Below are 24,626 nucleotides of genomic sequence, written 5' to 3'. Positions count from 1 at the left end.
AATAACACACTTTAAACATTACAACATGGATTTAGGGCAAAGCAATCATGAGAGTCCCAAGTTATCTCTCTGATACATGAATAATCATTAAACAATGACAAGAACATACAAACAGATCGTATAATCATAGATTTTGCTTAAGCTTTCGATAGGTACCACACAAAAGATTACTATACAAAATGAAATACTTTGGCATATCAGAACAAATCATAAACTGGGTCGAATCCTTTCTTTCGAACAGAACTCAAACAGTACTTTAAGAAAACATGTCATCTTCAAAAATACCAGTCACATCGGGTGTCCCACAGGGTACAGTGTTATAGGACCTATACTATTCCTTATTTACATAAATGATCTTCCAGAATACATCAAACATAGCAAAACTGGACTCTTCGCAGATGACAGTATAATTTACCGACAAATTAAATTTCAAAACGACTGCCTCAAGTTTCAAGAAGTTCTAGAAGCTGTCATACAATGGGAGCAATACTGGCTCATGTCTTTCCACCCAGCCCAGACAAGTGCTACATCATGAACATAACAACCAAAAGAAATCCCATCCACTTTTACTACAACATGTATGGACACATCTTAGAATCAGTAAAACATGCAAAATATTTAGGTATCACAATTTCTTCAGATCTAAAATGGAACACCCACATCTAACAAACAGCCGCAAAAGCAAATACATCTTTATGTTTTATCAGAAGAAATCTTAAAGTCTAATCACTAAAAATTAAAGAACGAGCATACCAAACACTTATAAGACCCAAATTAGAATACTGTTGTACTGTATGGGACCCATATACAAATGAAAATATACGATCATTAGAAAAAGTACAGAGACGAGCGGCAAGGTATGCGTGTAACAGTCATCACAACACCAGCAGCTAGACACCATGAATTGGCAAACATTACAAGAACGCCGACTAAGAACAAGGCTAATAATGTTCCACAAAATTATAAATGAAAATATTGCCATTCCATCGCAAAATTTATTACAGCAGAGTCAGTCTAATACAAGATCCACCAATAAAGATGCCTACCGACAAATTCATTGTAACAAAGACAGCTACAAATTTTCTTTTTTTTGTCAAACCAATAAAGACTGGAACAAATTATCCTCCGACATAACTAAAAACACCACTACAGAAACCTTCAAGGGTGCACTCACTCACGATTTGCTCCTTGATACCTATCCACACCTGAAGTAAACAGGCAATCATGTTTTTATCTTAAATTAAAAAAATAAAATAAACAAGAGGCTATCAAGAGCCTGAATCGCTCACCTGTAATTTTTTGCTTAAATCTTTCTTCAATGATTATTTTTGCTTTTTAATATATATTAATGAGTGGCTTAAAAATTCCATTGAGATGTTCTTTGTATCTGTCATATTTTCTTCAAAAGCAAAGAAATATATTTAACCCCTATGTTCCATTCTAGCCATAGTGGCTATGTTTCTTGACATACAAGAAAATAAAATACAAAATTTATACTAGATACTCTGAAACTCATTCAGCCCAAGTTTGGCTGAAAATGATTCAGCAGTTTCAAAGGAGAAGATTTTTTAAAGTAAGCAATAGTTATCAAAGGTACCAGGATTATAAAATTCCATTGAGATGTTCTTTGTATCTGTCATATTTTCTTCAAAAGATTCTTGTCTTGAGGACAATTTTACACAATTTGTTTATCATGTTTTCTAACTTTAAAAAATCTTCTCCTATGAAACTACTGAACCAATTCCAACCAAACTTAAGCTGAATGATCCTTAGGGTATCTAGAATAAAGATTGTGTTTTATTTTCTGTTTCATCAAAAAACATGGCCGCCATGGCTAAAATTAGAACATAGGGGTAAAATGCAGTTTTTGGCTAATATATCTCAAACACTTAAGCAGTTAGAGCAAATCTGATGAGAGGTTAAGTATCTTATACTAGATACTCTGAAACTGAGTATCTTATACTAGATACTCTGAAACTCATTCAGCCCAAGTTTAGCTGAAATTGATTCAACAGTTTCAAAGGAGAAGATTTTTTAAAGTAAGCAATAGTTATCAAAGGTACCAGGATTATAAAATTCCATTGATATGTTTTTTGTATCTGTCATATTTCCTTTAAAAGCCTCTCATCAGATTTGCTCTAATTGCTTCGGAACGGTGAGCTAAAAATGAAATATTAGAAAAAATTAAATAAAAATGAAAAATCTACAAACAAAGAAAAATTGTAAAAATTGATAATATAACAAATATATAACATAACAAAAATATCATTATGGAAAACTAAAAAATGTGTTAATCTACGTTAAATAATACTTAATAAATTATAAATTTGGAAACATTTACCAGGTATGCGCCGGAAAGTAAACATCAGTATGTTGATGGTTTTCTGAAACTGAAGAAGAAGACCAGGATACAAAAGCCCTGTTTTAGATTATTCCGCATATTTCATTCCAGCTAAGGTTTTAAATTTAACGACTTGATACCAACTTCCTGTCAAACAAAAACAGAAATGTTTTGGAAAAAAACTAGCAAATCATCTCAACACAATGTAAGTTAACAACTTTACAATAGTGCATCAGTTCAGGTAAAAAATATCCTTATAAAAGGTGTTGAAAATTCTACCGCAATAGTCTTATGGTTTTAAAACCACAATCCCCACCCATATTTACCTGTTCACAGTGATAATCGTACTTTGTTTCCTATCTTATGAAATATATTGTTTTATCAATAAGGCAGTGATAGAAAATATGCAATTTTGCCGGCTCTAGTTAACGGCAATCTGATTAAAATTCAAATCTATATTAACTCGCGTGCTCGTATAACGAAATCAGAGGTCTATATTTTGATTAGATTGGTTAAGCGGAAGCCAATTTTGCCAGTTTAAACGATTTTGTTTACAGATATGCAATAGAGGTGGAACGGTAGTATTTCCTGGTCCATAGGGATAATGATAGCCTTTTTAGAATTTTCACCACTTTTCGAACACTGCCCAAAATTCTACATACACAGTTAACTGAAGTACTTTCATTATATTCAGAAATTAATTTGAATATGTATGATGACTGTTTACTTTTTTTGCTATCTTTATAAACCTAAGGCCACTAGTGCTTTTAGGTCTTTTACCAGGCAGTGAATACAAAATTTAAAAAAAATCTCAAAAAATAATATTCACTGTAAAATCATTTCATATTTTTCTACACCTGATTGGGTATAAGTCAAATCAGCAAACATTGTATACTCGATGTTTGGAAGTTTGTTACCTTAACTCAAAAGGAAAGAAAAAAATCACAACCTTGGAGCAAATATTATCCACTGTGAATGTAAATATTCTTTCTTTATTTATTTGCAAACAGTCTGATGCACTCAATAGTTGAATAGCTTCAGAAATATAGTCAATCTGTCTCAAAAAAAAAGAGAAATTGGGACTAAGTAACTTTTTTATTCACCCTACAACAATTATTCTAATTTTTACACGTGACTTGAAGTGGTCAATAGGAAAGTCCAGAATAAAACACTTTAAACACGTTTAAGATAATATAACATGTCACAATATCATTAATGCATCAAAGTATTTTTCCATTCAATTCGCATTCAATGGCATAGGATTAATTTACTCTTCATGAGCCAATATTCGGCAGGCTTTGTTTTATCAAAATATATAAAATCATTTTCTGATCTTAAAAAATCTTATCACTTACAGACTTTAAAAAATAATACTATTGGCCTTAAAAAAAAGGGGAAAAAAAGCGCCACATGACCTCAATATAGATGTCTCATTGTTGAGATGTCAAAAACATTGCTAAAAGAATTTTCTCAAGAATTTAACGATATTCTTGAAGAGGAACAATGAAGAATAAAACAGTAATAGTAAAAACAGACGTTCAAACAAATAATATGCATACACAACTTCTCTTTTTCATGCCGATATTAATGAAAATGCAATGAAAAATATCTGGTTAAGTTTTTTTGAAGTAGCACGTTGCCGATGATAAATTCTTATGCATGACGTCACGAATAAAGGGGAAATCCCAAAATGTCAATAATATTGATATTATTGTATTGTTTATAACAAAGTTTCCAATGGAACTTCTGTTATGCGGAACAAATATAGGTTGAGACCTTGAGTGAAAATATTAAATAAATCAAGAAAAACGGAGACTTCAATAGTTTACTTGCAAAACACAATGTTAATTGTGGGTGCCGAAATAACTACCTCGGGTACCGAATTAATCAGGTGACGAAGTGACTAGAATTCACCTGTTTCATCCATCACTTTGGGAAAGTATGTTCAGTAGATACTGTATTTTTTGTCCAATCTGACACACTGTTCAGATACATTGACCTAAGTAGGGTACACAAAAGAGCAACCTAAATTCCTGAATGTAAATACTACCGTGCCACCTAGACTATTTTCATATTACCGACTTATGACTCAGGAGTTTATATTTTTTCGACAGGTTTCCTACTCTGTTGTAGGACATCCTGGTACTTTGTCAGGTAAGAGCAACCAAAGAAGTAAAATGAAACATATAATTGGTGCAATTTGATGGGAAAGTTTACTGTTTTTTCCGATGATTAAGTCACTCCATAAATGAGGATTTTTCAATTTTGACAAATTAAGTGTAAATACCTATAATCAACTATAGTCTTAGGTAAAGCTTGCTCGCTCTCACCAGTATAGAATTTATTGACCCTGTATATCTTATTAGGTCAGTTGCACATTGTGTAACTAATAATAACACTGAATACTTAATTATAATTTATTCTTAATAAATATCAATTTATAAATGAAGCCAAACAGCCAGAAACTAACCCTTTCATGTCAAAGATGTGTCCTGAGCATCTATGGCAACACCTACATGACTATTTTTCTTATTACTTTTATTTTATAAATTAATCATTTTTATACGACCGCAAAAAAATTTTTGTGGTCGTATATTGGTATGACGTTGGCGTTGTCGTCGACGTCCGAAGACAAATTAGTTTTCGCACTCTAACTTTAGTTTAAGTGAATGAATCTCAATGAAATTTTACCTTAAGGTTCAATACCACAAAAGGAAGGTGGGTATGATTTTGGGGGTTATGGTACCCACAGTTAAGGTATAAGGGGCCAAAAATAAGCATTTTTGTAACTTCCAGACATAACTTGTGTGTAAGTGTATGGATCTCTCTGACATTGTACCACAAGGTTCCATATCACAAAGGGAATGCTGGGATTGATTTTGGGGGTAATTGCCTCCAAATTTTAGGAATTAGGGGCCAAAAAGGGGCAAAAAACAAGCATTTTTCTAGTTTCATGACAATAACTTGTGTGTCAGTGTATGGATCTCTCTGACATTGTACCACAAGGTTCCATATCACAAAGGGAATGCTTGGATTGATTTTGGGGGTAATTGCTTCCAAATTTTAGGAATTAGGGGCCAAAAAGGGGCAAAAAACAAGCATTTTTCTAGTTTCATGACAATAACTTGTGTGTAAGTGTATGGATCTTTATGAAATTGTACTACAAGGTTCCATATCACAAAGGGAAATCTGGAATTGAGTTTGGGGGTAGTTGCCCAAAAAGTTTAGGAATAAGGGGCCAAAAATAAGCATTTTTCTAGTTTCCAGACAATAACTTGTGTTCAAATGTATGGATCTCTCTGAAATTGTACTGCAAGGTACCATACCATAAAGGGAAGGCTGGGATTGATTTTGGGGGTAATTCCCTTAAAATTTTAGTAATTAGGGGCCATAAAAAGGCAAAAAAACAAGCATTTTTCTAGTTTCAGGACAATAACTTGTGTTCAAATGTATGGATCTCTCTGAAATTGTACTGCAAGGTACCATACCACAAAGGGAAGGCTGGGATTGATTTTGGGGGTAATTCCCTCAAAATTTTAGTAATTAGGGGCCATAAAAGGGCAAAAAAACAAGCATTTTTCTAGTTTCAGGACAATAACTTGTGTGTAAGTGGTTGGATCTTTATGAAATTGTACTGCAAGGTTCCATATCACAAAGGGAAAGCTGGGTTTGAATTTGGGGGTAATTGCCCTAAACGTTTAGGAATTTGGGGCCAAGAAGGGGCCAAAAAACAAGCATTTTTCTAGTTTCCAGACAATAACTTGTGTTCAAGTGTATGGATCTCTCTGAAATTGTACTGCAAGGTACCATACCACAAAGGGAAAGCTGGGATTGAGTTTGGGATGATGAATCATAAGGGGGTTTCGAAAAAATTGGGGGAATTTTTTTTTTCCTTTTTTTTCTTTAAAATTTTCCATTTTAAATTGGTTATTTCTGATTTATATATAAAAGCAAATAATAATGATATGGTTTGAATAGGTAAATTAAAAAATTTTAAGTTCTTAGACCACTTTCATTCTGTGTGAGAAACCTATGCTGTGTTAAATATTTAATTACAATCCAAATTCAGTGCTGTATCAAGCTTGAATGTTGTGTCCATACTTGCCCCAACTGTTCAGGGTTCGACCTCTGCGGTCGTATCAAGCTGCGCCCCAGCGGAGCATTTTATTGATTTTGTAATGCATGCTATCATTAAAGGCATTAAACTTTAGTAAGTAGCACCATATATGTATACCTGTGTCACCTGGTGCTTACACACAATCTAGGTATTCTTTAAGTTCTATTGAGAGAGCACAGCTATTTTTTCTGATCAAACTGCCCACCAATTACATGACGTATCCCTATAACTTGTACTGGAGCAAGAAATAAGTAGACTCTTGACATTATCTTGCTGTCGTTTCATAATAATGGCTATGGAAATCAAGTCTCAATAGGCTACTGTATATCTGCTTGAAAATGTAGACTATATAAAATTGAGGTACACAAGCTATTCTGCTCCTTTTTATTATAAACAGAGGGATATATAAACTATAGAGCTTATCTTTATAAGACAGCTACCCAAACAACATGTTTTAATTATTTAATTGATGAAGATAGTTGTGTACTGTACAAATTAACTTAGAATGACACCATTATCTTAATCACTGTTCAAGGACTTTGCCCTGTTGTGCTGTTATCCTCAGATACATGAACTATTGAAAATTTTATCACTGTAATATCCTCATGTTGACTATCACTGTACTATGTAATATCCTCATGTTGACTATCACTGTACTATGTAATATCCTCATGCTTACTATCACTGTAATATCCTCATGCTGACTATCACTGTAATATCCTCATGCAGACTATTGCTGTAATATCCTCATGCAGACTATCACTGTAATATCCTCATGCTTACTATCACTGTAATATCCTCATGCAGACTATTGCTGTAATATCCTCATGCAGACTATAACTGTAATATCCTCATGCTTACTATCACTGTAATATCCTCATGCAGACTATCACTGTAATATCCTCATGCTGACTATCACTGTAATATCCTCATGCTGACTATCACTGTAATATCCTCATGCTGAAACAGTGCAAGTATAACACATCAGAGTAGAACTGTCAATATAGTTTAACTCTGGTATTTGTTGTTGTAGGGAAACCCGGGCACAGACAGTAGGAAAGATGGTCGTTTTACACCCGATAAAGTCTTATTGCAGAAAATGTCATTTGATGTGTATTTCCTTGGAATGGTAGAGGAAGCAAATATGGGGAACTCTATAAAACGTGACACAGAGGCTCAGTTAGTAGATCATGTCGAGGAGGCTCAGGTAAGTTTATAATTCCAGAAAATGTGGCCTGAAGGCTCAATAAGTAGATCATGTTGAGGATGCACAAATGAGAGATAAAATGGTAAAAGAGTTAAGACATAACAAAGAGGCTTTATAATTATATTATAAAGAGGTGGCACATGTGAGACAATATATTATAATTTAAAAAAATATGAAGCTGAAGCTTAACGCGTAGGTCATGTTGAAGATGCTTATGTAGGTAATTACTGCAATGGATTTTTGGTGTTTTTTGAATAGCTAAAGCAGCCCTCACTTTTCTTTTGCAATTTTTCTTTCTATGATAGAAAAGATAGTTTAATATATGGACTACTAAAAAAATTGGTAACATGGACCTTTATCTTTTATATTATTGTACTTTAATATGTGTTGACCAGAAAAATGTTTTATATCTGAAAATTATCAGAAACAAAATGATGAACTGATATCATTTGCTAAAACAGTGCAGTGATACAATGTAACCATTTTTCCAATGACAATATTTATTATTTCAAAACAGTCAACAAGTGGTAAAAGTTTAGAGACCAAAAATGTTAAACTGACAGTTTATTGGCTTTAACCCTTGAGAGACAGAATTTTTAGTTATGAGTAATGTAAAAATATGATTTTATTTTCAGATAGAAGGCAGGTTGCCAGTATCAGTTATAGAAGAAAACAGAGTGACAATGTGTATCTCTAGACATGGATTGAAAATAGTTGATCAAGGGAAACAGGTGATTGTTTACACACATACCATTGAGTTTGAAAAGTGTTAGTTACATATGATTGCTATATTTTAAACTATCAACATCACATAATTCACTAATTGACACTTTAATAACTGCTATTTGCATATTAAAAAATAAAAACATTTGTATGCAGGTAGGGAACAATTCAATTGTTAAGAAAGTGTAAAGACACTAGACACAAGGTTCTTTTTAAAGGCATGCTATTAGTATGACAAATAACATCCCTGACAGTAATTGGAAATTATCCATGTCCTTAAGATACTATATTCCTAAATTTCTTAACTATGAAAGCCTAAAGAATGATTTGAAATTCAATTTTTTGAGATACAAGACACAATATTTGAACTTTTAATTTCAAATTTCAAACTTATGATATGGAATCTCTAATCTCAGATTTCAAATGTGACCCTGAGCTTTGGTACATATATCCTGAATCTCAATGATTCAGTCTTACTAAACAAGGCTCAAAAGTGCATACATTGAAAATCAAGAACAATTTTATGCTTTGAGAAAATATGTGATTTGTAAATATTTAAAACTTTGAATCATTGAATGATGGATACAAAAACCTTAATATTCAATCTTGTGCACAGTCTGCACCGTTAGCCACTAGTCCAATGCACCAGACTAGTAAAATTTTATTCGGACTAGTAAGTTTTTGAAAAACTTTGTTTAGACACATAAGAAAAATGTGGGAATATTGGTCTTGGGACTAGTAGTCGGAAAAGATTTTGGTGCAGACTGTGTGCAGGGTTGTAATGTAAATTCAGAAATTATTGCGTGCATTTATTATTGCGATTTTTGAGGAATGGACAAAAATGCAAGATCAGTTATTGCGATTTAAGGAAAATCTGCTTACAGATATAAGTATCAGTTATCAGAATGCGAGTTCTTATTATTGTGATACTCAACCAGTTGCATTATTCGCGTTAATAAAAACCTCACAATAATTTCTGAATTTACAGTATTACAATGTTAATATCATACTGACAGTAAGGTATGTCATTCATTGTCTTGTGTGTTACATTTGATAGAATACAACTCCTTGAAAACAGCCTGACAGAGTTCATCCAAACTTGCATATGAATCTTCTACAGGACATGTAGTTGTGAACCTGCTATTTTAATTTTTGATTTGATAATAAATTCATCATAGTTACCAGGATAAAAAATTTGTATGCCAGACACGCATTTCGTCTACAAAAGACTCATCAGTGACCCTTGAATAAAAAAGTTAAAATAGCCAAATAAAGTACGAAATTGAAGAGCATTTTGAGCATTGAGAACCCAAAATTCCTTGAAGTTTTATTACAAGGGAGAAAACCTCACATTAATTTAGTAAAAATCCACTTTTTTTTTTTGGTAGGAAGTAAAACAGAGACACTCTCTTCAAACATTAGCACAAGTTATACAGTATGAAGATGGATCAGGGAAACCAAATATTGTTGTGAAAATTGGACAGTTGCAAATTCAACATGGTGGATTTCAGTGTTATGTGTATCAATGCAAAACAGATGAACAAGCTCATGAAATTTGTCAATACATACGAAAACTTTTTGATGCTATATCCAATAAATCATGACAAATGTAGATAGTTTTCCTTTTATACTTCAGGGTATTATCAGATATTTTGAACATTGGTATCTAAACAATTGTCACAGTATTAAAAGGAAATCTAAAAAAACAAGCAAAAAAGGTGTATATTTTATGGAGGAGCTGATATTTTACATTGTGTATATGCAGAAGACCTAAAAAAAGATTTATTAAGCTAGCTTCTTGTAAATTACAATGGTATATATTTGTGTTTTGAAACCATCCTGATGTAGACTTGATAAAGCCTGTGTGTGTAACCAAGAAAACATCAAAAAAAAATTTAAAGAATTTTGACACTTTAGGTTACATTGACAATTGCTAAGTGGTCTAGTAAGCTGGTTTTATATCTACCTGAGTGTGCAAAAAACTTACATTTAAACCAACTCAAACACTACAGTAACTTGTCCAGTATGTGGCTGACCATGACTAAGTAGTTTCCTCAATAATAAAACTATATGAAGTACTCTGCCTTAAACTGTCAACAATTTTATATAAATAAAGAGAATAACACACATAATAAAATTTATTGCTGTACTGCATAACAATAATATATGATACATGTATTTACAATATCACAATCAGCTTTGTATTAAACTCATTATATATAAAAAGAAGATGTGGTATGATTGCCAAGGTCATTATAGTCTCTTTTCAAAACAAACAAACCAGTAAAAATATATTTGCATTGTGTGTAAATACATACAAAAAACTAACTGAAAAAAATCATGAAATTTTCTCTAATCAGATGTAATATGTATGCAGATTTTTACAGAAATTCAATGCAGATTTTAAAGCTCATGTTTTGTATGCAGTCTCAAGGCAAAAGTCAGAGCCATTCACTTGGCAATCGAGACAGGGACCAAGGGATCAAAAAGGTCAAGTTTGGTTTGAATTAATACAAAGGTTTTAAGGGGGAGAGTAATTTAAAATAGGGTCTATGCTTTTCATCTAATATTATTGATGATATGGACTAATATATAAATAAATATTATATAGTCAAATGCCCTAAGATATTATTAATATATGCCAAAACATATCTGTATTTTAAAGAGCTTGAAGATGTTTTTAACTTCAGAACATTAATGTAAAAAGTTGTTCTACTGGTGAAAATACCCACACATAAGGATATCTAGCTATAAAATATTACAAAATGTTGATAATGGGATCCTGTTAGTTACTCAGAAGTCTAATCTTTTTATTCAGCTACAACTTCACACATTAATGATGATAATGAGTAAGTTTGGTTAAAATTGACCGGTTATTTTTTAAAACAGATGAGGTAAGATAAATACCAACAGCTCACAACCTTTAAGTCGTGTGAATAATGATAAAAAATACCATTGATCATATCTGGATAAGCATATGTAAAGAAATTTGAATTTTGGAGAACTAATGTCCACTAAATAATGAAGTGAAAAACAAAACATCATATTCAACTTTTAAGCAATATAACTGGTAAAATTATATTGTTAGTCTGTATAAAATATAAAAATAGGTTTTAAGGGGACAGAAGAAACTGACATTTCTTGATACAGTGATATGAAAACTATCACTTTTTTGTGCTTGATTAATTTTATTTGATCATAACTCATATTATCTCAATCCTACATGCTAATAAACAAAGCAGGCCTAAATGTGTTTAAAATCATTGTAAATATCAAATCATTTTAAATACTAACAAAATATTATAATTGAAGTTATGTAATGTGTTGAAATACACCTTTCCAGAGCGCTATTGCCAAATGCATTTATTTGACTAATTATGGTTTTATATGGGTTATTCCCCTTCTTAAGAAATTTTTGGTTTCTAAATGAGCAACAGCGGGGAGCAAAATATTCCGTTAACATTTTTATCCTGTTTTACTTATACTAAATATGATAAAAATATAATAAAAATATGAAGTAGAATCTACATTACCCCTTCTTATGAAATTTAGATACACTATTGTTTTAACACTATTTACAGTTTTATATTCCTATCTGAAAATAGCCACAATATTTCTAGTGTAAGCTTCTTTTTATTCTATTGCTAATATTAAATACTCACTTACACTTTTATTATGTAATGAAATTCTTGCCTTCATCATGTGACAACAGTTCATAATTAATACTACATTTTTGTTCATACAATATAACCATAAATTTAAGAAAAATAACATAAAAATTTTCTCCAAATTAACATGATCCTAAATCCATGAAATAAATAAAGCATTGCATATCAATCAATATGCCATTATTCAGGAAGAACTGTCATGTATCACTGTTGTTAGTATAAATATAGGAATTATTTACATCGCCAACACTAGCGTCCATTTTCTCCAATTCTACAGATAAACGTTCCAACACATGGTCAAGATCACTGGCATTCATTGTTGATACATCACTCTGAGACCGCCTACAAACAAAAGAAATATATATACTTTTTTATAATCATAACCATGCTGATATATATATAATATATAATTTCCAAACTATACAGGGGAATAACTCATTGAACATGTTTAAACATATTTCACATCAAATGATATGCTGATAGATATGGACAACTGTATTATTCTTTTCAGAAAATTGATTTGAAATAAAACAGGATTAAGAATAAAAATTTAAGACTGATAAAACTTATGAAAATAATCCTTGTTATCAACATGGACATCTTGTTTCCCAGTTCAACCTTTTGCTGAAGATATTAACCATCTGAGGTAGCTGTTTTTTCACCTGAAGCTGTGTTTGTATTTTCATTTTGCTCCACATTAACATAAGAGTTTGTTTCCTTGATATTAATATATAGTTTACCATGATAATTTACAGGTATGTGTAAAAGTAAAGTGCTCATAGTTTGATAAGAGACAAATTAAAAAGATCAAAATCCTATAAACTGTTATCACAGAGATATGTCTCGCCTTTTTGTAATTTTGATAATGCAAATGTTGAAATTAAAATAGCAATACTTTAACATGTAAGTTATGCAAGTATTCAAAGTCGATGAACCATGACTGAAGGAACATGGCGAAACAATCTCCATGGAATAAGATGTGCCAATGCTAATACAACTGCATACCAAATACCACTGACTTATTATAAGTTGTTCCCTTTAAACAAACCTAAACACAAACATTAACTTGTAAACTATGTAAAAGTTTCAAAGTCAATGAATCATGATCAGGGATGGGGCTATATAATCTCCATTGAAACAATATTTGCAAATGCCAATACATTTGCATACGAAATATCATTGACTTAACATTAGCAGTTCATCTTAAACTGATCTAATCACAAACTAATACATGTAAACTAAGCAAAAGTTTCAAAGTCAATAGACCATGACTGAGGGGACGGGGCCAAATATTCTCCATGGAAATGAGATGTGCTAATGCTTATACAACTGAACACAAATTAACATTGGCCTACCACTAATGGTTCCCCTTGAACTGACCTAATCACAAACTAATACATGTTAACTTAGAAAAAATTTTCAAAGTCTATAGACCATGACTAAGGGGGCAGAGCCAAATAATCTCCATGGAAATGAGATATGCCAATGCTTATACAACTGCATACCAAATATCATTGACCTACCACTAGTGGTTCCCCATAAATTGACCTAATCACAAACTAATACATTGTTGACGCCGCTGTTGCCGTCGCCGCCAGAAACAGCATACCTATGTCTCGCTTTTTGACTCCGTCAAGGCGAGACAAAAACTATGAATTATGATACAAGAGTGGACACGCTGAAATGTCTCGCCTGCTTTACTGAACATTGATTTTATGTCGATAGTCCTAAATATAGTTTTACTACAAGTATCACGTGAACTTAGCATGATCAAAGAAAATTAGGTCCAGGTCAGATAAACCAAGCCAGAAATGCATGTACACCTTACAATCATTTCATACACAGAATATAGTTGACCTATTGCTTATAGTATACAAGGAACAGACCAAACCATGAAAACTTAATATTGACCAATGAACCATGAAATGGATGTCAAAGTCAGATGAACCCTGCCAGACAGACATGCATGGTTGGCAAAAACCCAGGCTTTATAAGTATTGCCAAGCCCAGTGAGAAATACTGGGAAAACATGGGTTTTACTGGGTAATACTGGGTAATATGAAATACTGGCCTGAATTTTAAAGAGGATTAATCAAAAATGCAATACATAAAAGATTTTTATAAAAATAATGTATAGTATTTTAATTTATAAGTTCACTTGTTTGAGACTCTTAATATTAACTAATATTAAGAATTAACAATTATATGTAAGGAAAATTACTTTTAAAAATGTTTGTTCATTATGTACTAAAAATGTTTACTAAGTTTAAGCATATGTTTATGTTCATCACTAATTAATAAGTAATTATTCAGATTATAACACAGATTTATTTATATAACAATAACCAGCCTTTTGATTTCTATAAGTGTTCATGGCCTGTCGCCATAGGGTGTTTATTTAGCAATATGATTGTATAACAATTAAAATTTATAATTCACTTAAACACTTCATTAAAAGTTTCAAATTGGATTATTGAAACAGAGCTTGGAAATTAACAAGGTATCCTGAAATGTGCAAAACTTGTATTCTGCCTACATAGAATTAGTGGAGAAAAGGAAAAAATTGAATTTTCAATCTTCAGGAATGACTCTCAATGGAAAATATTGAATTTTCAATCTCCAGGAATGACTCTCAATGGAAAAAATTGAATTTTCAATCTTCAGGAATGACTCTCAATGGTTATCTGTATGAAATGTATATATTTAGCTATAATACTATTAAACTACAACAAGTCTTTACTATTTTGTGTAAAAATAAGCTTGAAAAATCATATTACCCAGTATTGCCCAGCATTACCCATTTCTGGGAGTATTGCCCAGCCAAGAAAACCCAGACCTGGGTTTTCCCGCCTGGGTAATACTTTGCCAACCCTGCAGACACGTACACCTTACAATCATTACATGCTTTAAATATAGTTAACCTATTGCATAAAGTATCTAAGAAACAAACTTACCAGAAAAACTTAACATTGACCAATGAACCATGAAAATGAGGTCAAGGTCAAATAAAACCTGTCAGACTGAAATGTACATCGTAAAATATTTCCATACACCAAATACAGTTGACCTATTGCATACAGTATAAGGAAAACAGACCAAAACACAAAAACTTAACTTTAACCACTAAACCATGAAAATGAGGTCAAGGTCAAATAAAACTTGCCAGACTGACATATACATCGTAAAATATTTCCATACACCAAATATAGTTGACCTTTTGCATACAGTATTAGAAAAACTAGCCAAAACACAAAAACTTAACTTTAACCACTGAACCATGAAAATGAGGTCAAGGTCAAATGACACCTGCCAGTTGGACATGTACACCTTACAATCATTCCATAGACCAAATATAGTAAACCTATTGTTTATAGTTTTTTGAGATATGGACTTGACCACGAAAACTTAACCTTGTTCACTGATCAATGAAATGAGGTTGAGGTTCAGTGAAAATTGTCTGACAGGCATGAGAACCTTGCAAGGTATACACATACCAAATATAGTTATCCTATTACTCATAGTAAGAGAGAAATTAACATTACAAAAAATCTGAACTTTTTTTTCAAGCAGTCACTGAACCATGAAAATAAGGTCAAGGACAATGGACATATGACAGATGGAAACTTCATAACATAAGGCATCTATATACAAAGTATGAAGCATCCAGGTCTTCTACCTTCTGGAATATTAAGCTTTTAAGTAGTTAATTAACGCCGCTGCCACCGGATCACTATTCCTATGTCCCGCTTTCTGCAACAGCAGTCGCAAGTTGGACAATAAAATTGAAAAGGTAAAAAACTGGAAAGTATGAAGACTAGTTAAATCCCAAATAAAATGGCAACAATATCTTTGGAGATTTATGAAAATACCCATATATGTAAAAGCATCAAGTGTAAAAATTAATGAAATATATGCCAGTAACTGCAATCATGGTGAGGAATGGTAATAAGGGAGATTTATCATTGTGAACATAGTGAAGTGGAGAAAATCAAAGCAGCTGTGTTCCCTTCAATCTCCACTGCTGGTTTATATTTCTTTTTGTCCATTGAGATGAAGGGATCTGCTAGGATAACATTTGAAAAAAAGCTAAAATATATTGCCATTAAAAAAATTATTAACTTTTTAATCAACACATCTTGTCAAAAGTATAAGTCATGTACTGATAAAAAATCCAACAGCTTAGTATTCATTGACACACAGATATAGTTAACTCTTAGCAATTTCCACTATTGATTTAAAACTACAGATTCAATACAGCATATTTAAAGATGACTAAAACAGCTAATATAGCTTAAAAAATATGTTTTAAAAAATACAAAATATATTCAATGATGGATTCAATTTAAAAAATACTTCATTGCTGAGATTAGCTAATTAGGTTTCACAATTTTTTTGATCTGTTTAAAATTGTACAAATGAGAATATATTTCAACACAAGGTCATCTTCTCTTCTGAAACCTTTCAGCCAATGTGAACCAAGCTTGGCATAAATACTGTTTGGCATATTTTTACTTAAAGTCATATATATAGCACTCACTAGTAGCCATACTGATAGCTCTTTGGCACCAATGGGTAATCATTTCATCAGTACCACACAGTTTACTTCTTTTACTTGTCATATTTGGTTTCAAAAGTTCAGTTGTTTTCAAGATTTGTCTACATATTTTCTGTAGGACCTAATACGAAAGTAAGTCCCAAGTCTTGAAAAGGGCTGCTTTATAAGTCAGAACATGGGAACCTAAGCAAGAACACTATGTTAGTACTAGTATTTATCCAGATCTTTTGGTCCTAAAACAATCTACATGAATGTAGCCGCAGTATTTAACTACAAAAGCAACATCAAAACTATGGTAGGTATGCTTTTGGTCTTATTTTCATCAATGGTTCATGAGAAAAAGTTCTATAGTATATTCCTGGACAGACCATGGACACTGTCTAATGATGGTAAAAGTCATCTAATCCCACTCCTTCAACTAGGGATAAATGTTAAATGCTTTGATGATAATATCTAATCCTACACTGATTATCTTTAATGTTAACAGAAGAAAATAAATTACAAAGCAAAATCTTCTACATGATAAAACTTTGTATACAAATATGCTTAAACTTTCTAAAAACTGTACTTTTACTAATTTTTGGCCTGATTCATATCAATAGACAGCAGAAAAGGTGAATTAATACATGAAATTAATGAAAATAAGTTGTTATTTTAAGATAAAAGGTGAACAATTCCCAAACAAAAACATTATATACAATAAAACTGTAATAGAGTTTATATATAGCCACAAGGTTGTGGAGTGACCCTGAAATATTAGTTGTCTAACAATCTAGATTCTTTGCTTGTCTTACCTTCGCTGTAGTTATGTTTCCTATATGTTATAAGAAAATGACATCATATTTAATGCCATCAAACAAAAAGCACTTAATACACTGCCTTATTTCAGTGATGAGTAACAAAAATGCTGATATAAGCATTCAAATTGAAAAAAAAATGCTTTCTTACAGTTAAAATTTGTTAAAGGGTGTACAGAACCATATAATGTTAACTGTCAATAAAATGCTCCGCAGGGCGCAGCTTGATACGACCGCAGAGGTCGAACCCTGAACAGTTGGGGCAAGTATGGACACAACATTCAAGCTTGATACAGCTTTGCATTTGGATTGTGATTAAATATTTGACACAGCATAGGTTTCTGACAAAGAATGAATGTGGTCTAAGAACTTAAAAATTTTAAATTGGACATTCACCTATTATGGTCCAATATCCAAAATCTAAATACATGGTTAGATTCAGCATATCAAAGAACCCCAAGAATTCAATTTTTGATGAAATCAAACAAAGTTTAATTTTGGACCCTTTTGACCTCAATGTGGACAAAGTTGATAACGGGGCCCAAAAATCAAAAATCTAAATACATGGTTAGATTCAGCATATCAAAGAACCCCATATATTCAATTTTTGTTGAAATCAAACAAAGTTTAATTTTGGACCCCGATTTGGACCAACTTGAAAACTGGGCCCATAATCAAAAATCTAAATACATGTTTAGATTCAGCATATCAAAGAACCCTAAGAATTCAATTTTTGTTAAAATCAAACTAAGTTTAATTTTGGACCCTTTGGACCTTAATGTAGACCAATTTGAAAACCGAACCAAAAATTAAGAATCTAAATACACGGTTAGATTCGGCATATCAAAGAACCCCAATAATTCAATTTTTGATGAAATCAAACAAAGTTTAATTTTGGACCCTTTTGACCTCAATGTGGACAAAGTTGATAACAGGACCCAAAAATCAAAAATCTAAGTACATGGTTAGATTCAGCATATCAAAGAACCCCATATATTCAATTTTTGTTGAAATCAAACAAATTTAATTTTGGACCCCGATTTGGACCAACTTGAAAACTGGGCCCATAATCAAAAATCTAAATACATGGTTAGATTCAGCATATCAAAGAACCCCATATATTCAATTTTTGTTGAAATCAAACTAAGTTTAATTTTGGACCCTTTGGACCTTAATGTAGACCAATTTGAAAACGGAACCAAAATTTAAGAATCTAAATACACGGTTAGATTCGGCATATCAAAGAACCCCAATAATTCAATTTTTGATGAAATCAAACAAAGTTTAATTTTGGACCCTTTGGACCTCAATGTGGACCAATTTAAAAACGGGGCCCAAAATCCAAAAACTAAATACACGGTTAGATTCAGCATATTAAAGAACCCCAAGAATTCAAGAATAAAACCCCATTGAAATTGGTCAAGAAATAAGCAATTTATACAAAGTATCTTCTTTTGCACAATACTGTGCAATTAAATATTTCTTGCTATTGCGCAATACTGTACAATTGACAATTTCTTGCTATTGCGCAATATTGTGCTATTGGATATTTCTTGCTTTTGCGCAATACTGTGCAATTGAAGATTTCTTGCTATTGTGCAATACTGTGCAATTGAAGATTTCTTGCTATTGTGCAATACTGTGCAATTGAAAATTTCTTGCTATTGCACAATACTTATTATATAATAATTTACACATCCTGTTTGGTGTGTATCTCCTACCATATCATTATTATTTGCTTTTAAATATAAATCAGAAATAACCAACTTAAAATGGAAAATTTTAAAAGAAAAATTTTAAAAAATGAAAAAAAGAAAAAAAATGAAAAAAAAAAAATCCCCCCCCCCCAATTTTTTGAACCCCCTTATGATTCATCACCCCCAAACTCAATCCCAGCCTCCCTTTGTGGTATGGTACCTTGCAGTACAATTTCAGAGAGATCCATACACTTGAACACAAGTTATTGTCTGGAAACTAGAAAAATGTGTTTTTTGGCCCCTTTTTGGCCCCAAATTCCTAAAATATTGAGGCAATTACCCCCATCATCAATCCCAGCCTTCCCTTTGTGGTATGGTACCTTGCAGTACAATTTCAGAGAGATCCATACACTTACACACAAGTTATTGTCCTGAAACTGTAAAAATGCTTGTTTTTTTGCCCCTTTTTGGCCCCTTATTCCTAAAATATTGAGGCAATTACCCCCATCATCAATCCCAGCCTTCCCTTTGTGGTATGGTACCTTGCAGTACAATTTCAGAGAGATCCATACACTTGAACACAAGTTATTGTCTGGAAACTAGAAAAATGCTTATTTTTGGCCCCTTTTTGGCCCCCAATTCCTAAATATTTCGGCTATTACCCCAAAACTCAATTCCAGCTTTCCCTTTATGATATGGAACCTTGTAGTACAATTTCAGAAAGATCCATACACTTACACACAAGTTATTGTCATGAAACTAGAAAAATGCTTGTGTTTTGCCCCTTTTTTGGCCCCTAATTCCTAAAATTTTGAGGCCATTACCCCCAAAATCAATCCCAGCATTCCTTTTGTGATATGGAACCTTGTGGTACAATGTCAGAGAGATCCATACACTAACACACAAGTAATGTCTGGAAGTTACAAAAATGCTTATTTTTGGCCCCTTTTTGGCCCCTAATTCCTTTACTGTTGGTACCATAACCCCCAAAATCAATCCCAACCTTCCTTTTGTGGTATTGAACCTTGTGGTAAAATTTCATAGAGATCCATTCACTTTAACTAAAGTTAGAGTGCGAAAACCAATGTGTCTTCGGACGACGCAGGACGACGCCGACGACGACGACGACGACGACGACGACGACGCCAACGTCATACCAATATACGACCACAAAAATTTTTTTGCGGTCGTATAAAAACTAAGTCCATTTTTCAAAAAAATACAGAAAAAATAATTAAAAAAATATCACTGAAATTTTATTCAAGGTGTTATCTCTTGATTATGAAGAAGCATCCTTTCAAATTTTGTCAAATTCCATAAAGGTTTGACAAATTTATTTTCAATTCTTTCACTGACTGTACCTAAATTTTGACTACAAGAAGCCTATTTATTAGTAAAACAGAGAATTGTCTTTATTTCTTTCTTTTTTTTATACTATAGATGGTTTAAAAGAAGATCCTGTAACAGTGAATTGTAAATATAAGAAGATTTTTATATTTTAAAAATATATTTTACTTAATGATTCATCATAAAAGCTAGTTGAGACATGATGTGCAATATGATAAAGAAAAATAAATTGTTTACTATTAAACTTAATCTGTAACTTACAAATATACACTAATGAACATAATTGCTATTTTCTAAAATTTTGGCTTGATCTTTTTTGTGTGATAATTTTTCATATCCAATGGCCATAAACATGAAATGTATTTCCTCTAAAACAAATTAATGGAAACTTGCCATTTTACATTTATAAACAGTTCAATATCTTCTGTATTAAACAGGTATCTGCACAATTGTTGGATTTTCAAATGATAGACCAGAGGACCATTATAAGTAAGCCCTTGTCCCTGGATGATGGGGGATAAAAAATGAAATACAGCATTCCAAATTAATTGGTATAATATTCCATTGTTTGCTTGAGGAAAAAAAATTTGGTGTAATCTGCAATTTTTAAATTTTTTTTCCATTTGTTTTTGATGATTTTTTAGTGTTTCAATTTTTGTCTCAAAAATAAATGTATTTCCTTTTCCCCTAGAGAGATGTCTGTAAACCTTGGCTGTGATGTTGGCAAGTTCACTGCTAAGATGTTCAAAACAGCAACTATCTACTAATAATGGGAAATAACAAACAAAGTCCAAGGTAAATTGAAAAATTCTTTAAACAGGCTAGTTTCTGGGGGAGGACCCAGCATCAACAGACCAAATACCTTTTAGCAAAAATAAAAAATTGTTGGTTAAACTATTATAATTTTCTTAGATTTCTTAATACATTATAATAAATTCATTTGTGAAATTGTAGTAAGTTTTTTTTATACAGGCATAAATATGTGCAAATGTATTCTAATTTTTATGTGCAAACAAAAAATTGTTCATGCATATTTAGGACAAATACATGCAAAAATAAAATACCATTTGAGAACAAAAAACGACATGTATATGCTGTATTTGTATATTTTATACATTTGAAACAAAAAGTGAGACTGGATTTAATTTATTAGCAAAAATCAAAATATAAATAAATACTGATGTATTCCTGATCAAAAGTGTTCTTATATGACCTTCTTATGACCATCTTTACAACAATTTTATTTAAGTATAAAAAACACATGTTTCAATGGAAAAAGGATTTGTCAATTTTTTGTAAGCAAAGATGGCAAAATATCTCCACACTCCATAACTGATTATATCACTGACTAATATCATTTGAAAGTTCACATGCCAAAAAAAATTGAATTTTGCAATATTGATTACTGTGGATTCATTTATTTTCGTTGGTAACAAATTTTCGTGGATAGAGAAAAAAGACAATTCATGTTATACGTAAATCTGTGGATCACTTTTTCAAAAAAATGTTTCTAATACATAAATTAGTGGATCTGTGTTTGAATAACAAGCATTCTGAGAGTATTGCATGGCAATACATAGTCCCCTACTGGGAAAAAATTCATTATACTGGAACAAAATGCTAACTTATTCTATAACTTGTCATGGTGTAAACAAAAAGAAAATATCAAGTCAATATCTTCAAGCATGACTAAAAACAGTGTGGAAAACGGATTACATGAGTGAATTTTTCAAGTCCAAGGACCATAACTCTGCACAAAATTATCAGACCGAAACAAAATTTCAAACTTGATCTGTATAACTTGTCATGATAAAACTATATACCAATTATCAATCAATATCTTCATGCATGATGAAAAAAAGTGTGGAAAATACTTTAACATTAGATATGATTAATAGTCCTCTAAAATTAGATATGATGTAATACAGTGTATATCTATTTTCAAATTATAATCAAATATAATTAATAGTTCCAAATATTTTTTCTTTTATTTGTCACAAACTAATATAGATTTGTAACTTATCTATAAAATGTCAACAATCTTTATCTACACAATGTAATGTAATATATACATTAATAAAAATAGATTATTATCTAATTAAAGGATTTCACTTCATAATTTTTTTTTATATATATATATAGCATTCAGAAAATTAGTTTATACAAAATAACAAGCAAACCTGCCAAAAAATTCTTCAAATAATTTACCAAAGAATGTCTTTTAAAAAATGTGTTATCTCCCTTTGTACAGAAATTAACATTAGATACTAAATCATCAGACCGGAACAAAATTTGAACTTGATCTATAACTTGTCAAGGCAAAACTATATACCACATATCAAATCAATATCTTCAAGAACAAAGAAAAAAAGTATGGAAAACTGATTTGCTGGACTGACGGATGGACAGACGGACGGACAGACAGACGGACAGAGTGCAAACCTAAAGTCCCCTTCGACTTCGTCGGTAGGGGACTAATAAGAAAATAAATGTGGAATGTGTCCATGAGACACAGGTGATGACCTTGCTTGCATATAACTTTATAACGGGACATAACTCAAGAACAGTAAAAGTGAAGCCAAATTCGTACTTGATCTGAGTTTTTGGTAATAAGCATTGTGTATAAGTTTCATAACATTTGGTTGAGACAAACTAAAGTTAGAGAACGGAAACCAATTTCGGGACGTACACACTGACGGACTATGGTAAAACTACAGCGGGGCATAACAAAAGATAGAAATTCTTTGAAAGTTGTTTGAATTGTCATAATTGTCACTCGATCATTGTAGGTTAAGGTGTTGATTTAAAACTATGATTACAAGCGTGGACAAATTTATAATTTCTTGTCAAGTTTTTATAAGGTATTCAAAGCCCTTTGATGTACAACTAATTGAAAGCTATATTCCCTAATCATGACATAATAAGTAGTCATTACAAAATGGTCAAAATTACCGGTAAGAAACACACTTATAATTTGTTTAGCATTTTGTTGGGTAAGTTTTATTTGGAAAAAATTTTGTTTTTGTCCAGAATAAATAAATACTTGCCTTAAAGACAATTTGTCGGAATATTGTTTGATATGCAGTTGGTGTCCTACATGTTCCCTTTTAAATATTATTACGAAAAATGCGCTCCGCATGGAGCAGCTGGATACGACCGCAGAGGTCGAACTCTGAACAGTTGGGGCAAGTATGGACACAGTATTCAAGCTTGATACAGCTCTGAATTTGGATAGTGATTAAATATTTGACACTTTATAGATTTCCGACACAGAATAAATGTGGTCAAATAACTTAATAAACTGCCTCGCCAAGCGCAGCTGTATATGACCGCAGAGGCCCAACCCTGAACAGTTGGTGCAAAAATGGACACAATATTCAAGCTTGATACAGGTCTGAATTTGGATTGTAATTAAATATTTGACACATTATAGGTTTCTGACACAGAATAAATGTAGTCAAAGAACTTAAAATTCGTTATATGATTTGAATTTATATTCAATTGAAGATTTCTTGCTTTTGTGCAAAACACTGCTGTTGCGCAATACTTAGTAAATCTGTTTTCAGACTATATACAAAGAATTAGCAATTGTGACCCCCAATTTTTCTTTGGAAAATTGACAATTTCTTAAATCTTGAGGATAAAAAATTGTCCTCCCCCCCTCCCCTCCCCCATTTTTCAAAAAAAAAAGACATCAATACACTTAAACACAAGTTAATGTCTGAAAACTAAAAAAATGCTTGTTTTAGACCCTTTTTGGCCCCTAATTCCTGAACGGTTTGGACAATTAGCCCCAAAATGAATCCCAACCTTCGACTTGTGGTATTGAACCTTGCGGTACAATTTCAGAGCAATCAATATACTTCTACACAAGTTATTGTCCTGAAACTAGAAAAATGCTTGTTTTAGACCCTTTTTGGCCCCTAATTCCTGAACGGTTTGGACAATTAGCCCCAAAATGAATCCCAACCTTCGACTTGTGGTATTGAACCTTGTGGTACAATTTCAGAGCAATCAATATACTTCTACACAAGTTATTGTCTTGAAACTAGAAAAATGCTTGTTTTGGGCCCTAATTTCTAAACAGTTGGGACCATCACCCCTAAAAACAATCCCAACCTTTCTTTAGTGGTATTGAACCTTTTGGTAAAATTTCATAGAGATCCATACACTT

At 31.9% G+C, this 24,626-nt stretch overlaps 2 protein-coding genes across 4 annotated transcripts in view; one reads left to right on the top strand and one right to left on the bottom strand.

Annotated features, from left to right (window-relative positions):
• The first annotated feature begins 2,423 nt into the window (after positions 1–2,423).
• LOC127734319 (integrin beta-1-binding protein 1-like) lies at positions 2,424–10,000 on the top strand. Its single transcript, XM_052244156.1, has 4 exons — positions 2,424–2,546; positions 7,492–7,665; positions 8,301–8,396; positions 9,777–10,000. Exons 1-4 carry the CDS (start codon positions 2,508–2,510, stop codon positions 9,990–9,992), a joined length of 525 nt encoding a protein of 174 aa, XP_052100116.1. The 5' UTR covers positions 2,424–2,507; the 3' UTR covers positions 9,993–10,000.
• Positions 10,001–10,513: 513 nt separating this feature from the next.
• The window catches only part of LOC127734290 (cerebral cavernous malformations protein 2 homolog), a 38,312-nt gene continuing 24,199 nt past the window's right edge, over positions 10,514–24,626 (bottom strand). For 2 of the 3 annotated variants that reach the window (XM_052244119.1, XM_052244126.1), the window contains one exon: positions 10,514–12,398. In XM_052244119.1, the coding sequence (XP_052100079.1) occupies positions 12,254–12,398 (145 nt within the window). In that variant the 3' untranslated portion in view covers positions 10,514–12,253. Of the gene's footprint in view, positions 12,399–17,405; positions 17,426–24,626 lie in introns of all 3 variants that reach the window. The other variant, XM_052244132.1, reaches the window with a different exon arrangement.

This window comes from Mytilus californianus, unplaced genomic scaffold, assembly GCF_021869535.1.
Source record: "Mytilus californianus isolate M0D057914Y unplaced genomic scaffold, xbMytCali1.0.p SCAF_1, whole genome shotgun sequence".
In the NCBI taxonomy this organism is placed as follows: domain Eukaryota; kingdom Metazoa; phylum Mollusca; class Bivalvia; order Mytilida; family Mytilidae; genus Mytilus; species Mytilus californianus.
This window is presented reverse-complemented; position numbering and strand designations above follow the sequence as displayed.